Source organism: Eucyclogobius newberryi, unplaced genomic scaffold, assembly GCF_026437365.1.
Source record: "Eucyclogobius newberryi isolate DKJ021-1_F unplaced genomic scaffold, fEucNew1.0.hap1 SCAF_20, whole genome shotgun sequence".
Lineage (NCBI taxonomy): Eukaryota > Metazoa > Chordata > Actinopteri > Gobiiformes > Gobiidae > Eucyclogobius > Eucyclogobius newberryi.
Genome location: NW_027315835.1, coordinates 22,943,265 through 22,960,087, shown reverse-complemented (window position 1 = coordinate 22,960,087; position 16,823 = coordinate 22,943,265). Strand labels below are relative to the sequence as shown.

At 38.6% G+C, this 16,823-nt stretch overlaps 1 protein-coding gene across 1 annotated transcript; it reads left to right on the top strand.

Moving 5' to 3' along the window:
• Positions 1-316: 316 nt before the first annotated feature.
• On the top strand, positions 317-2,118 carry LOC140369323 (solute carrier family 2, facilitated glucose transporter member 11). Its single transcript, XM_072456619.1, has one exon. It carries the CDS (start codon positions 413-415, stop codon positions 2,021-2,023), a length of 1,611 nt encoding a protein of 536 aa, XP_072312720.1. The 5' UTR covers positions 317-412; the 3' UTR covers positions 2,024-2,118.
• The last annotated feature ends 14,705 nt before the right edge of the window (positions 2,119-16,823 follow it).

The window sequence follows — 16,823 nt, the reverse complement described above, 5'->3', positions numbered from 1 at the left end:
GACAATATTTTACCCTGACATTTAGCTGTAAGGCACATATTTCTTACTTAGTTACTATACAAGTGGTTTCATGTCTTTATGGAAGCTTTTGATCATCACTGCATTATGAAAAAATAGCTATATTGAAGCAATGCAATGAGGGTTTGTTTTACAATAGAAATTCACTTGTTCTGGCCTTGGAAACTAAACTGAGGGAATAGAATGACAGCTGCGCAAAACGCATGTTGATGTACCGGTTACAGAAGCCTTCACCTGCTAAATCTCATTCCATTGAATCTTTAACGACCTTGCCAGCATCCCTAAAGGCACTTTAAATATATTTTAGACGATTCAATATTTCCAACTTTTAACAGGACTTTTAAGGAGCATTTGAGGGACGTATTTTCCCTGGTATCGTCCCAGAAATTTTCAGATGTTATCCAACGAAGATAAACCTACTGATCATGAAGAACCAAGTAGGACCTCATGGACAGCCACTCTTGTTTTGACAGTGTTCTCTGCTGCTATTGGAGGAACCTTCCAGTATGGCTACAATATCTCAATCATCAATGCCCCCACCAGCTACATCCAGACCTTTATCAATGACACCTACGTGGAACGATGGGGTATTGGCTTGGATACCAGCCAGGTGACGTTATTGTGGACGATCATTGTATCCGCTTTCCCTCTAGGTGGGCTGTTTGGTGCCCTACTCGCTGGACCCATGGCTGTCCAGTTTGGAAGGAAGAGCGCATTACTTCTCAATAACACGTTTATGATTTTTGCTACCGTCCTTGTGCTAACGTGTAAAATGGCTGGATCGTTCGAGATGATCATGCTTGCCCGATTTCTCGTAGGGATGAACTCAGGTGTAAGCATGAACGTCCAACCCATGTATTTTGGTGAAAGCGCCCCCATGCATCTTAGAGGAGCTGTTGCATTTTCTTCCGCCGTTTTCACCGCCTTCGGAATATTCCTGGGCCAGGTCGTTGGACTTACGGAGATTCTTGGCACGAAAGATCTTTGGCCTTACTTGCTGGCTAGTAACGCTGTACCTGCGCTTATTCAAGTTCTGACCCTACCATGGTTCCCTGAAAGCCCTAGGTACCTCCTCATCGACAGGGGTGATCGGGAATCATGTGAATACGCACTTGCCAGACTCCGTGGCGGAAAAGTTCCTGTTTTGGAGATGGAGGAGATGATTCGAGAAAAGGAGCAGCTAAAATCATCAGCTATCGAATCCAATTCCACTGCGAAAACACCATGGGCACTGATCAAGGACAAGGATCTCCGAACTCAACTACGAACCGTCATGGCCGCCAGTAGCGCCATGATGCTATGTGGAAACGACTCCATCTACTTTTATGCTTACTACATTTTCCTGGCGGCTGGCATCCCTCCACAGAAAATCCAATACGCCACAATCGGTACAGGAGCATCTGAATTTATCGCTTCAATCCTCAGTAACTTTTTTATCGAGCAAGCCGGACGTCGCTACCTTCTGATCGGAGGGTATAGCCTTATGTCTTGCTGGAGTATTGTTTTCACCTTAACGCTAGTTCTTCAAAGCCAAGGTGTTGCAGGAATGGCGTATTTGAGCATGGTGTGCGTCTTCGCTTACATTTTGAGTTTCGGTTTGGGGCCGGCTGGCGTGACGGGCATTTTACCAGCAGAGATTTTTGACCAGGCAGCTCGACCGGCAGCGTACATGATCGCCGGTTCGTTCATGTGGATTAGCTTATTTTTAGTCGGTATGTTGTTCCCGTTTATTGCCAACACCTTGGGGAACTTTTGCTTCTTGCCTTTCTTGGTTGTATGTGTTGTGGCCGCCATATTTTTAGGTTTGACTCTGCCAGAAACGAAAGGGAAGACGCTGACAGAGATAACTTTGGAGTTTGATAAGAGGAATGCAGGTGGAGAGAACCGGCAAAACAACATGCAAGTGGACAGTCCAAGCGGAACAACGCAGTATCAACCGGGTAAAGCTAGCTCTTTCGTAAAGTTACCATATGAGGATGACCCTGTGGCGAAGAGCAGAGAATGAGTGAGTCAAAACAATTCAAACTGTGGAATCAGGTTTATATTACGACACCAAGAGCTAGGTTGGTCTTTTCCCACAATTTGATCTGTTTATGAAAAAAAAAATGCTTGTGAGGATAGAAAAATAATACCAACTTGTGCGGTGTAGCTTTGCATAGAGATATATTTTTTGCATTATATTTTTTCTAAAGTGATTATACCTTTGATTATTTATTATATATTTCAATGAGGACATGCTGACTGATTGCAATATTTTTTTAGATCAAGGCTTTTTTTTTCATTATTGTTCATGTTGTTTATATGTATTTTGTAGCACTTAAAATACCAATTTAAAATTGTGGTTAGTTTCGGGTTTCAATTGAGCAATTAAATTTTTTCCTTCCTTGTACTAACAAATTTATATCCGGTAGCTAATTTTAACCATTTACTTCCCGTTGTCTGCCTTACCTGTATTTTACTGTTTCGAAACCAGTTAACCTGCCCTCAATCAGAATCAGAAAAGTTTATTGCGATTGCGTATGAACAAAATTCACAAACTTAGGAACTTGTTTCGGTGATTCGGTGCAACATAAATCAATGAACAATAATAAAACAACAAATATAAAAGGGCGTGCATTCAAGAAAAATAATTTAAATCTACTATTGGATAAAAATAAAAATATATTTACTATGTACACAAAATGTACGGTGCAATGAGTGATTAACTTATAGTGTTCATGAGTCAAGAAGCTTCTTGTTCTTGGTGGGAGGTTCTGGTCCGATGGACCGTAGCCTTTATGTGCACTAACTATTGCACTGTTTGACTTCCCATACCAAAAAGAATTAGTGAAGTGTTCAAAGACACAAGTGACCTTCTTTTGACTTTTTTGTTGTTGTAAGAGTATATTTAAATTAAACAATGCAATATGTGGCTGGAGCTAGACCAGTTTTCCAAAGATAAACATGAAGAAAAGTGTAGCTACATTGTTCTATCTCAATGCAAAATATTTCACTATGAATGACTATAACACATTTTATTTATTATTATTATTATTATTATTATTATTATTATTATTATTTGTAGTAGTAGTAGTAGTAGTAGTAGTAGTAGTAGTAGTAGTATTCATTAATATGATTGTAATTTCATACATTATTTAAATTCCCATTGAAGTTTGACTGAAGGTATAAATTGCACTAAGATTTGCCTCTTTAAATTTATTTGAATTTAAGACTATTTTTTTGTTTTCATATCAATTTATTTTACAAACAAGTTTTTGAAAATTCTTCCTAATATTTTTTTATTTTTATTTAGACTGTTATTCAGTGGCATTGTGTTATTTTTTGTCTTTTCTTTTTTCTAACATGTTTGTATCAGAACTGAAGAAATTACTTGGATGAGCGACGAAATATACCGTATTCAGTCCAAAACTTTGTGTATTGCATGTTAATTTATTGTAATATCTCTGTTATGTTCTCATGTCTCGACAGGGATGTGCAAGAGATTATTTGATGACATATTGGACCTAAGGATCCTTTTTGCAGCCATTGTGTAAATGTGTACCTTGCTATATTGAATTGCATATGTTATGGATTATAATGAAACTTAAACAGGCTTTTATAATCATCCAAACCACCTCTGTTCATCCTCCTTAAGGAAAAAAGGCTAAATTGCAATACACAATCACTAAATTATACTAAAGAAAGGTTTTATAACATAAGACACAGCTTTTTTTTAAACAATCATATTTTTCAACCCAAAATAGCACGTATTTGACCGGCACTAATTTGTGGTCTTGCCTATATGAGTTTAAGTTTCATTAGTAATTTGCGTATGGACTTGGAATTCAATTATTTGGACTTGCATGTTAGTGATTTTATCCAATGAACCAGCCAACCTGAAATATGTCTGTCTCCATCATGACCACTAGAGGTCACCATTCACTTGTTTTGTTTGCTCTGGTTCTGGCTGTCTTGTCACGTGTCAGATACATCTAAATAAGGCGGTGATGACTTAAGGCACCAATCTGTTAACCATCTGTGAGTGGATCTGCTTATAGATGTACTTTTGAATGTTCACAATCCTGCAAACTTGATTATCCAACGCTGTCAGAATCCTTTATTTGTATCACTATTTTTATCTTCCAAAGCATGTTATGACAATCCTTAAAAAAAAAAAACCCGGTATGGACGTTTTCACTGCTCAGGCTGACAAAATAAGTTATTTTTTTCTCTATAATTTCTTATGAAATAAAATTATAAAATAATTTCTCTATCTATAAATAAAACTGTTTATTCACTGTCATGACGTATTTAACTAAAAAAAACACACACATATATATATATATATATATATATATATATAAAAAATAAATCTTTGCACTTAAAATATGTGTCTGTGATTTTTGTTAGTGAGAGTGATGGAAAGCAGCATCAATGTTTTAATTACATTTAATCACATTATCAGGGTTTGTTTCACTTCAGCTATTTAATCTGATTGCTTCTACTTTAGTGCATCACAAGCAAAGCTGTTGTGTGTTATTTATGGGCACAAGCAGGGTGGAGGCATTGGGTTTCTACATAAATAAAATATGTTGCCCAAAGTGTTGCAGGAAAAACGTTTTAAGAAATGAATAGGGAAAAAGACTGGAAAATGACACTTCAATTTTGAATCTACTAGTTGTGGAAGAAGTACTCCATTTTAAGTCAAATAAAAATACAGGCGCCAAATAAATACTCGAGTAAAAGTATTGCATTAAAAATTGACTATGAGTATAAATATTGAAGTACCAAAAAACTTGAAAATTTACTAATTTGACAAACTTTGGACCAAATGGGACTTTAATTTTAATTTCAATTGTTTAATTGGATGTTTAGTTGATGTCAATTTGTAATTTTACTCTCATGTTGTTTTCTGTTCTGTGTTTTATGTTTATTCTTTTTAAAGATTGAAAAAATAATAAGACAAAATAAAAATGTATTTCACACATATATTTTCAGAACTGTTAAAGCATGCATGCATTAACATTTATGTTGTGACATTTTCTTTATTGCTTTTTATATACTTAATCAGTATGAGGAAAAGAGAGAGAGGTTACTTAATTTAAACATAAAAAGTATATACAATTTCCATTCTTAGAAACATATTTAAAAGGGGGAAAACGGTGGTCACTAGACAGTCAATATAGACCACAATGCATTGTGAGAGTCGGAAAAACAGGTATTTTTTAATTGGACATAACATGAGTGCATGAATCAGATGAGCTGTTAAAACACCCGAGAATGTGAACAAAACACTCATTAGCCGTTAGCCGATTACCTTAGCTTGAGATCGCATCACAGGCAAATTAATTAACGTGAGAACCATGTCTTGTATGGTGATTTTTAGTCCATAAATATGTGCAAGTCTGACAGATTTTTACAATAATCATTACAGATTTTAACAATAATCATTACAGAAATCAATTTTTATCTGAGTTTTGATGATTGTTTTGTCACTCGGACGCCAGAGTCACGTGACCCGCGGCGAGAAAGTAGTGCGCTGAGAGTCCGAATCGCTCTCTGATTGAGTGCACTGTAGAGTCTGCTAAATAGTACAGCGCTATGTAGTAAATTAGGGGTTAAGGGACGAGTGTGGACATTCGGACGCAGCCCTTGTATTCCTTAAGCCAAATCCTCTTGATAAGTATTATAGAAGTACCATCCTTGTGACATCCAGACCAGGTGCCATCTTATATGTAAGGTTTGACCCAATAGCATTAGTTATTCTCTTACCATGACTTAAATGTTTTCTTCCATCTGCATACTCAAGTTCCTTTGTCACAGTTAGTGAGTAGTACACGTTGTGAGTATTATCCAGGACAGAAGCATGTATATGATGTCACACATTATTCTTGCTATAGTTCTCTTGTATCCTTATCATCACCAATAAAAGTAAATATGAACAAATCAACAATATTAGCTAGTACTATCACAATGAAGGACTAGGTGGTGCCAAACAAAATTAATTAATAAACTAACCTAAAACCATGGGTGGAAAGTAACCGATTACATCACATAACCGTAATTAGTCATTTGTGCAATTGTGACTTTATGTGTAGATTTTTGTGTGTAGATAATTTGTACTTGTAAGTGAGTCAAATTTAGCATGTAATTGAGTAAATCAAGCGAGCATAGAGTACAGCACAAGTCCCAATCACGGTTGTCTCACTTATCTGATTCTTTTCTCATCTACAAACATTCAAAATGATGCATCGCCAGCTAAGCTCAGAAAATATGCATTTCCAAACTCAGTTCAAACTACTTAATTTTTCAAATGTTGTGTACAATATGAATCCAAAATGCTACTAAAATTAGATACTAATGAGTAAGCAGCATTTCTTATGTGTACTCTTTCCTTGGACAGTTTTGGCAGCTGTACTTGCAAAACAATATCATTTATTCAGAAATATCTTATATTCTGTAAATGTGTAAAATAATAATAATATATATACATATATCTATCTATAAATATGTATATATATATATATATATATATATATATATATATATATATATATATATATATATATATATATATATATATATATATATATATATATATATATGATATTATTTGTCTGCACGCCGTGTGGTCTGCTGCGTGGCGCAGCTTGCGTCACTTTTCCCACGTAGCCGTGGGGCGGTTTGAAATGTGCCCCAGAGTCCCATAGAAAAGCAATGGGGATTTTTAGCCACTCAAATCACAATCAAAAGTGACTACGTCACTATGGCATTTGCCATAGTAAAATAGCGACTGCTGGGCGCAATCTTGAGCGCCCATTTTAACGCTGTTAAGTGCCACACGCTGTGTTTTCCGTGTTTATGTCTTAAAACTGCATCTACAGACGTCTGTGTACAAAAGGTGCGTCCAAAATGACTTAGAATGAGCTCCTTGACTGTTTGCTGGCTTTATTCATGTTGAAGTGAAAGCAGCTGATTTCGTATCAATCCGTGTCCAGATATGTGATCTGTCAAACTTCGTGCTCCGTTACCTTGACTACACACTAAAGAGAAGTGTTTTTTTAGTTTATTACTTGCATAAGGCTAATGCTAAGTATTGTTTGACTTCTATTCATAAAAATATGCTTTTGTTATTAGAAAACCCATGAAAGAAAGCTATAAATGACATGTTTTCAAGAACAACTTTCCATATAGCAATAATGTCTGTGATGATTAAATACAAAAATGTAAAATGTTACACATGTAGTTCAGGGTAACTAATTCCACTTAGAAGCTGTTTTATGAAACAAGTTTTTATTTCCTCTTAATGTAGTAATTGCTACTATGCACACTATAAGTTACAGTATCACTGACATTTTTGATTTGCTCTTTTCAATCTGATATTTTAAGTGTGAAATGTAATTTTATGTCAAATGTATTTTCTCACAAATGGAATCTGCCTCTAAGTCATTGTATTATCATTAACAAAAGTGGAAATAAAGTGTGTTTACTTAATTAATTCAGTTGTAAATGTTTATTTAAAAATATGTATCCACACAGTCAAAGTTAAAAATGTCAATTTTGGACATTTAAAAAAAACATAGCCTCCCCTACATTTTGCACCACCAGCCGCCACTGCTCTTTTCCACAATACAATCAAACAATTAAAACATTTCAAAACGTTTACTGTTCATTTGCAAATTCTTTCTTTGAAGCAACAAAACGGTCAACATTGTAAAGAAACAACAGATGAAAATGAGCTCTGGTATGTGCAATATATTCATAGTACGTAGTCTCGCTCAAATGAATAAATAAATATAATCACGGTAAGTCCCTAGTCCCTTTGTGTTTGTTGATCAAAAGCCAGAGTGTTTTACAATTTAAAAGACATTGTTTCCGTCTTTGAGCTCAGACCCTTTATGTCAGTGGTCCATCTGCTTTAGTGGTGCTTCAAAGTCTTTGGTCTTCCACAGGTGCAGGAGGGTCCACAAGAGGGGCCCGCATTAGATGGGGTCGAGGATGGTTAGAGGGTTGGGTTTATCATTTATATATGAGGGAAAGAGACTGTTCCTTTGGCAACTGTAAGAGTGGGAACACTGTGGAAGGAAGAGACCGACCCCTTTGAAGGTACACTGTCACTTGCAGGAGAACATCATGTGCCCAAATACTCAACAGATGAAGCCAAGTTAAAGAAGTGTGTTGAGGGGGGAAAAGGCCCCCATCAAGGGATCTTAAAGGTGCACTGCTTAACATATTACTATATTATATTAGGGTATTATATGCTTGTCACCATACAGATGTTACTGCTTTGTATACAATATTCCACAGCATTAAACTCTATATAGAGGCTATAGAGACAATAGCCATGTATGTATGTATGTATTTATGTATTTATGTATTTATTCCAAATGACAACCAAAGCAGGACAAACATAGACATTTGACAAAACATGTAAACAGTGAGCAAAATGACATCATTTCGGTGCATTTAGTGTACAGTGAGGGTGCGTGGTGCAGGTATAATGTGTGTGTGAGAGGGGGAGCGAGAGAGAGAAAGGGAGAGAGAGGGTGAGTGCGAGAGAGAGAGAGAAAGAGAGAGAGAGAGAAGCTACAGAAAGGAAATGTAGAATGATATGGTTAGAGTGAGCGGAGCAAAGGGGTAGTGTATATCATCATTGTAGTTAATAAAGCCAGGGCGTAGAGTCCTTGTCTCTGAATAATTGTCCATTAATGTATAGCTTATCTACTGTAAAGACTGCTTTATTACTTGATTAATCATTGTTTTGCAGATGGGAAAGAGTATCTTAGGTTTAATAGCCATGTTTCTACTGGCCCTGGTCCCCCAGGAGCCAGGCGCTTTGGAACAGCTATTTTAATGGCTCCATGAGTCTGGGTCCAGGGGCCTACCTGTTACAAAATAAATGGTTGAATGGTAGAACACTCAAGCAATAATAGCTAATAGAGAAATAACATCTCCATTGAGACAAATAGGTGGCACATTTGCTATTTGCTAAGTTACAAAGTGCAAAGATGCAAAGAGCTCAGGGTTGTTCGGTGCACCGAGCTCAGGGCCGTCCAGTGAAAAGAGCTCAGAGAGTCCGGTGCACCAAGTTCAGGCCTGTCCGGTGCAAAGATCTCAGAGAGTCCGGTGCAAAGAGCTCAGGCCTGTCCGGTGCAAAGAGCTCAGGCCTGTCCGGTGCAAAGAGCTCAGGCCTGTCCGGTGCAAAGAGCTCAGGCCTGTCCGCTGCACAAAGCTCAGGGCCGTCCGGTGCATCGATCTCAGGCCTGTCCGCTGCATCGAGCTCAGGCCTGTCCGCTGCATCGAGCTCAGGCCTGTCCGCTGCATCGAGCTCAGGGCCGTCCGGTGCATCGATCTCAGGCCTGTCCGCTGCATCGAGCTCAGGCCTGTCCGCTGCATCGAGCTCAGGCCTGTCCAATTGACGGGGTCCAAATGCAGCCCTCGGGTGAATTGCCCAGACTATCCTGAGTAAAGTAAAAAGTATTTTTCTTCATTCAAGTTTAACATAGTCTACCTTTATAACCATCTTGACTAACATCTTGGTGGGAGACAAACCTGATAAAAATGTTCTTAGACTGAATTATGGTGTGGTCCTGGCACTTTAAACCTCTGATAATCAGAATTTGTGAGTGATTTGCTACATTGACCACCAGTCTCTGACCACTGAAACAGCACTGTAGAAATAAGGAGAATATTTACCAGGACAAACTAATAATGCTTTAAATTATTGTTCACTCAATATTTTTTGTCATGACATTTTCACAAAGCCTGAGTTGAAGCGACAAAAGAGACTGATAATGATTTTAAAGTTGCAGTAGTGTGGGGTCAGGGTGGTCTGGACGCACACTGTGATTGGGTGAAACGGACCATACTGTTCCTCTGATATCAGCAGATTGAGCCTTCAGGACTGTTTGACCTTTTGCCTGGACAACCAAAGGCTCAGAGGCAGTCACATAATACTGAGCAAATGGAGCGACAAAAATACATCACACATTTGATGAGATTTTTTAATTCTTTATTTTTTTATTATTCTATAAATATTCTTACACTGTTGTGACATTATAATGATAACTATTCAGATTTTGTATACTGTTAGATACGTATACTGTTTCAACACCTATCATTGTGTGAAAAACAGAATCCATCCATAAGGGGCTTGTCAAAAAGACTAGGCTTCTACATCATCTTCATGGACTCTGAACTGCACATTCAGCTTTATGAGCCCCACAGCAAGGTCTTAATTTGACCCCCTATTATGAGAGTAAAGAATCCATGAAGAATTCAGGTTGATCCAGAAAGTATCTGAGGAATTATAATCGAGTCTAATGAGAGGGATCCGGCATATATTTCGTCCTGTTCGCCCAACAATCTAAAAATCGTTTTTGTAACTACAAGTCTAAAAATGATAATGTCATAATCTCAGATGGTGGCCTATGTGACTCTATGGGAGATTTACTGTTTTTGAAGTAAATATGTAATGGAACAACCCAACCAGATATTGGGTACAAAGCCCCAAAAAGAGCAATCACGCTGAACGAGGCAGCGACTGACCTGAAAGATAAGATCATGGAGAATGAATATAAGGCTACCCCAACACCCCTTACAGCAACTTGGTGAAATGTCACCAGAAAGACCACACAACCATCACTGAGACCAATGAGATGATATAAACCTCTGCAGAAGTGATCCTAGAGATGTTTGGCTGTAGGAGTAACTATGGGAGCCATGAGAAACAATAGCCACCATAGAAATCAAGCAAGCTTCTTATTGGTCAAAAGTAAAACAAGCTAAGTAGTAAAAGATAAAGTCTCAACAATTGTCACCTGTTCAGTTGCATGTTTCCTCCATAGTGTACAGAATACAGTTCCTTGTGGTTGTGTTCAAGGTGACTATGATTTGTTGTGTTTCCTTAAACATTGCTACAATTTTCAGCATGATTTGCTCTCTTCTGAAGGCAAAATAGTCCCAAATATCTGAGATAGAGTGCCTTTTAGGAACATGTTGCTTGCTGCTTTCAGCCTCACTCGTCTCTTTGTCTTCCGCCATGTTGTGTTGTGCTTTACACTGTACAGTTAAAAGCCTATGGACTTGCTCTAACTCAGGGTTGCCCACACATTTTCGGCTCTGAAGCTACTTTTATATTCAACAAAGCCCGAAGATCTACCTACAGCTTTTGTATAATTTAGTATTATTTTTATTGTCAGTATTAAACAGGTTTTTATTTTTGTTTAACTATAATTAAGCTATAGAAACACAATGTAGGCTTTCATTAATAGCCTAATATTGTTTATCATATATCAAATGCAAAATAAAAAGGAGAGAGAAAATCTGCTATTTAACTAGACCATTAATACAGCTGATTATTTGGAAAATAAAATATACTGACCACAACTACGCTAAATGATAGAAGGTTGAACTTAACCAGAACTTCCTCGCGCTTCCTTAATCTACTTTGTTACCATAACAGCCCTGTAATGGCCATAGAAATCCTATTGTTGGCTGGTATCTGATTAGCATCAGAATGGCCAGGTCCAATGAAACACAACAAATGAGGGATTACACCGACTAATTTACCTTTTGGTTATTCTATAGCAAAATACAATGTAATCAACAGGGAAATCTAGCTCTTGCCGCCCGATCTGGCTGTATGACATCATCACATTCAAGAATCGGAAAACATCGATTCGGCTTCATGTTGGAAAGTCTCTCATTGTAAACTATAGTGAATTGAGCTGTAATACAACGGATGCTGTTGACATGTCTCATGTCTATATGTCTGATAGCGACAGTGTTATTAGGTCTAATTTCCACACACAGGAAAAACAACATCAAACGTAGATGCTGCCCTTTGGACTGCTTAGAATTTATGGGAATGTTTCAGACATTAAAGCAGAATAATTTAGTAAAAACCTTTGATACAGTGCTACCCGGTGGTCGAGTGACAATTTACTGCATGTCCTCCCTTCACTCTCATTCCCCCATTTCACACTCTCCTCTCCTGTTTGTGGATGTGTGCGTGTGCGTGCGTGTGTGCGTGTGTGTGTGTCTGTGTGTGTGTGCGTGCGCGTGTGCGTGCGTTTGTGTGTGTGTGTGTCTGTGTGTGTGTGTGTGTCTGTGTGTGTGTGCGCACGTGTGTGTTGTGTGCATATTTGTAAGATATCATTGGGAGAATTGAAAGGCGCCAGCAAATAAAATGAATCATCAGGATTCTGGTAAGTGTATAATGCTTATCTTATCTTATTAATAGTGCCCATGCAGGAAACATGGTCTTGTGTAAGTATTTTATACAAACTTTGACTTCAGCAACCAAACTGATCACTCTATAAAAGGTTTTTCTGGTCGGCCATTTGCCAAAAATCTCTTAATTAGCTGTGCATACGACTGAAAGGATTTTCTTTGCACTCTTCTCTTTTATACCTTAAACTGTTTTGTGATTTCTGTAATTTCTTTGTTATTTGAATTATTTTCTTTCCTGTTGTGTGAAAGCACTTTGAATTGCCTTGTGTATGAAATGTGCTCCACAAATAAACGTGCGCCTTGCCCAATAAGTCAAAGTGATGACAGGATAAAAAAAAGGTAAAGATCAAGAAAGCCATTTACTCACATATGCTTTATAGTTCAGGACAAAAAACACAAGAGTCAGTATATATATATATATATATATATATTTTTTTTATTGCAGTTGAGCAGGAGAAAATTGGACCATAGCCAAGCTATTATTTCAGAGATGCAGGGGGTAAGAACTGAACATTGAGGGACTCCTTGAGTGAATGGAGCACAGGCGGCTTTGAAGTAGTTGATGTGGATTAACTGGTGTCTGTTGGTGAAGTTGCAGGTGTACCATAAGATGGTGATGCCGGGGATGTTGAAAATGGTCGGCAGATGAGAGTGGTGGGTGGATTGGTTGATGGTATCAAAGGCTATAAGGTCTAGGATGATGAGGATGTTGGGGTTGCTGATGTCCGAGAAGGTTACAGTGGTTATTGTTGGGGTTGGGTGGTGACAGCCAGTTCAATGACTTTAGACAAGAAAGGGGAGGTTGGAAATGGGTCTGTAATTGGCAGGGATATCAGATGTAGGGTTAATAATATGAGGATAAGGGGTCATCACCCCATATCCTACCAGATAGGGCATTGAGTAGTTCTACTTTAGTTCTAAATTGTTGGAGCCTTTCAAACACAGGACTCTGACTGGGATGATTCAGACATAAAATGGCATCGGAAAGTTGAGACTTCAAATCAATTAAGTCCCAATTCTGTGTGTCTGTGAGTCTATCCAAGCATTTTACTACATCCTTCAGTTTCATTTTCAAAACCTCAGAGATTGTTTCTAATTCCTCCAACAAGGACTCTTCTTTCTTCTGTATTGTCTTTGTTTTTCTTTTTTCAATCACCTTAATCCCACGTTGAGTAACAAACCCTGCAATTCCGCCCACTACTCCAGGCATCAGTGCAAGGCTGGCTCCTGCCGTCAATACAGCCGTTACAGTATCAACAACAAATCCAGCTCCAGTGGCCACGACCGCCCACTTTTTTCCAGTTTTTACATTTCTTCTAATTTGCTGCTTTTGAGCTTGACATGTCTCCAGCTTCTCAGCAATTTCCATTAGTCGTTCTATCTTTTCTTCATAGTACTCCAGGAACTCTGAGATGGACTGATTTACTTGAATCTTGAATGTTCTACAGCAGAAAAGAAGAACTTAATCACAGGGCGGAGAATAAAGACATTTAGAGATTAACATAGAATGCAATAAATAATGTGAGCGAGAAAACACACCGAAGCCTGATTGCTCCATTCCTGCTGCTTTTCCACTGTGAACCCATGTTTGTCACAGCGCCACCTAAAGGACACATGCACATATGACTGATAGTTCTCACCTGAAACAAAACTTAATACAAATCTCAGAAGTAGACAAGTCCAGAGTGAACTCAAACATACCTGGTGTTTCAGCAGTGAATCTGAGTCCTAGTGTGAGCTTGACCGGAGAGCAGCCTGGGCTCGGACACAGATCTGTGCAAAGGTACAATCTGATAACGTTCAATTACAGCTACATTATGTTTATTGGGGCTGTTTAACTGATTGGAGACTCAATTTCTAACCCGTGTATGAATGCAATAATTCTCTTCAGATAGTTATTCCCGAAAATTGATTCATCCTTTTCATATTCTCAAATGTTGAAATGATTTCCCGTCAAAATGGTCTTATCATTGATATGATTATGAATTTATGTTGAACTTTGTTTTGTCAGAAAGGAAAATAAAAATAAAAAAATGTCTGTCTCTAATGGGATTACACTGACCCCTAACAAGCTCAAAAGGTTTATATATATATAACCCAGAATGCTGGTCGTACTTTAACCAACATGTGTGATGCTAGGCTGGCCTGTACAGCTAACCACACATGTATCTCAAGCACCACCATTAGTCTCACTTCAGTGGATCCCATGGCATAATGATTTGAAAAATGAAAAAATGAAAACTCCCTTCCTCTCCTCTTACAGCAGACCTCCTCCACGTCTAATGTGGCTAGCTGTGGAGTCATAGCACGTATAACTGCCGATTTTCTTCTATTTGATTATAGCTCTCATTATCTCAACAATGAGAAAGTCTGAGGGGTGCGCAAAGGACCAAAATATGTCCTCCCTGTGGTGTTTTCAATGCCTCACGGTGACATTTTCAATTTGCAAATACGTGAGGTGTACATTTGGAAGACAGAGGTAATATTCAATCTGCAAAACAAGCAAGAATTGCAGCCATTATCATTTTCGTTAATATTCAGATTCTTAATAGGAATCCTCTTTCCCTCTCTCTTTCTCTCTCTACTTCTCTCTTTCTCTCTCTCTCCCTCTACTTTTTTTTAATACGGTACAGCGTAAAACATATGCTTTGAAGACGTACAACTACAATAGGTGGCAGTAAATGCACTTTTTCAGTTTGCTGCCAACAACTACTGAAGATCCGTAAAAATGTGTCAAGCCGTAGTCTAGAATTTAAACAATGAAAATGTACATCAAAAAGAGTGTTATCTCCCACACAAGAGTATAGAGTTATAGTTTTGTCATTTTGAGGTTAATTTTATTGTAAATTCATCTTTGGTGCAATACCTCTAACTAAAACAGTTGCAGGCACATTTTAGCACATTCCTGATACATTATATAAAATATAGTCTGAATGTTGTTAATGAGATAATGCCAAAACAGTGAGATATTATTTTATGTCAACATTGCTTAACCCTACTTATAATCCTAACACCAATAATATTATTACGTCTAGGTATACTGCCAGAACTATAATCACTATTATGACTAAATACAATTACAGGATCCTGTTTGTGGACTTCAGCTCTGCATTCAACATCATCATCCCCGCTCTGATCCAGGACAAGCTCTCCCAGCTCAACGTGCCTGACTCCATCTGCAGATGGATCACTGACTTCCTGATGGATCGGAGGCAGTGTGTGCGGCTGAAGAAGAATGTCTCAGACACTCAACACTAATTCACACTACAGCTGTGTATTATGTCCTCTGCTCTTCTCCCTGTACACAAACTGCTGCACCTCCAGCCACAACTCCGTAAATATGATGAAGTTTGCGGACGACACCACTCTCATCGGGCTCATCTCGGACGGAACCTGTCATCAGGAGGGAGATGGACCGGCTGGTGTCCTGGTGCAGCGGTAACAACCTGGAGCTCAATGCCCAGAAGACGATGAAGATGATCTTGGACTTCAGGAAAGTTACTGCCCCCCCTCACTATCACAGACTCCCCCATCACCACCGTGGACTCCTTCCACTTCTTCGGCACCACCATCACCCAGGACCTCAAGTGGGAGCCCACCATCAGCTCCCTCATCAAGAAGGCCCAGCAGAGGATGTACTTCCTGCAGCAGCTGAGGAAAGCCAAGCTGCCAACGCAGATGATGGTGCAGTTCTACACGGCCATCATTGAGTCCATCCTCACCTCCTCCATCACCGTGTGGTACGCTGGAGCCACAGCCAGGGACAAACAGAGACTACAGCGTATTGTTCGTTCTGCTGAGAAGGTGATCGGCAGCAAGACTTCCATCTCTGCAGGACCTTCCCATCTCCCGGGCTCTGGGACGACCAGGTCGAATCACAGCTGACCCTTCTCGCCCTGGACACAAATCATTTGAGCCACTCCCCTCAGGCAAGAGGCTACGGTACATCCAGACTAGAACCTCCCGCTACAAGAACAGTTTCTTGATGAACACTTCTTAAACACAGTCACTTTAACCATAATTGACTGCACTGTTCACTTTCTGCACTACATCTGTAAATTCAACTGAAAATGGTGTGTACATTGTAAGCCTATTTTTACTTTTTATCTTATAGCCTATTTTTATATTTAAATTGTTTTTATTTTTGACTCTATATAGGTTGTTTATCATTGTTGGACCGTATCACCAATGTAAGTTCCTATGTTTGTGAATTCTGTTCAGTGACATGCACTGTGCGTTTTGTGCGCAACAAGAGTGGTACTAGACTGAATGGTCAAAGGAGGGCGACGTGAGCATGCACAAAAGACACAAATACATTACTGGAAATAATGCGAAGAGCAAGGCTGAGGGAAAACACTTCAGTTGCAACAAAGCCAAGTGCAGGTAGAACACACAAGCATGTAACCTCATAAAGCTCTATTGGGCGCTGATACTGTAAATGAAAATCCAGTTTCTTATTTGATACTTGGGTCCGGCAAAGGCCTATTTGACTATTTAATTTTTTTAGACTGAGAGGGCCCTTAAGGGCAAGCTCTCAGTAACAAAATATGACAAAAACAAAATATTCTTAGTTGGGCAGGTTTAGATAGTAT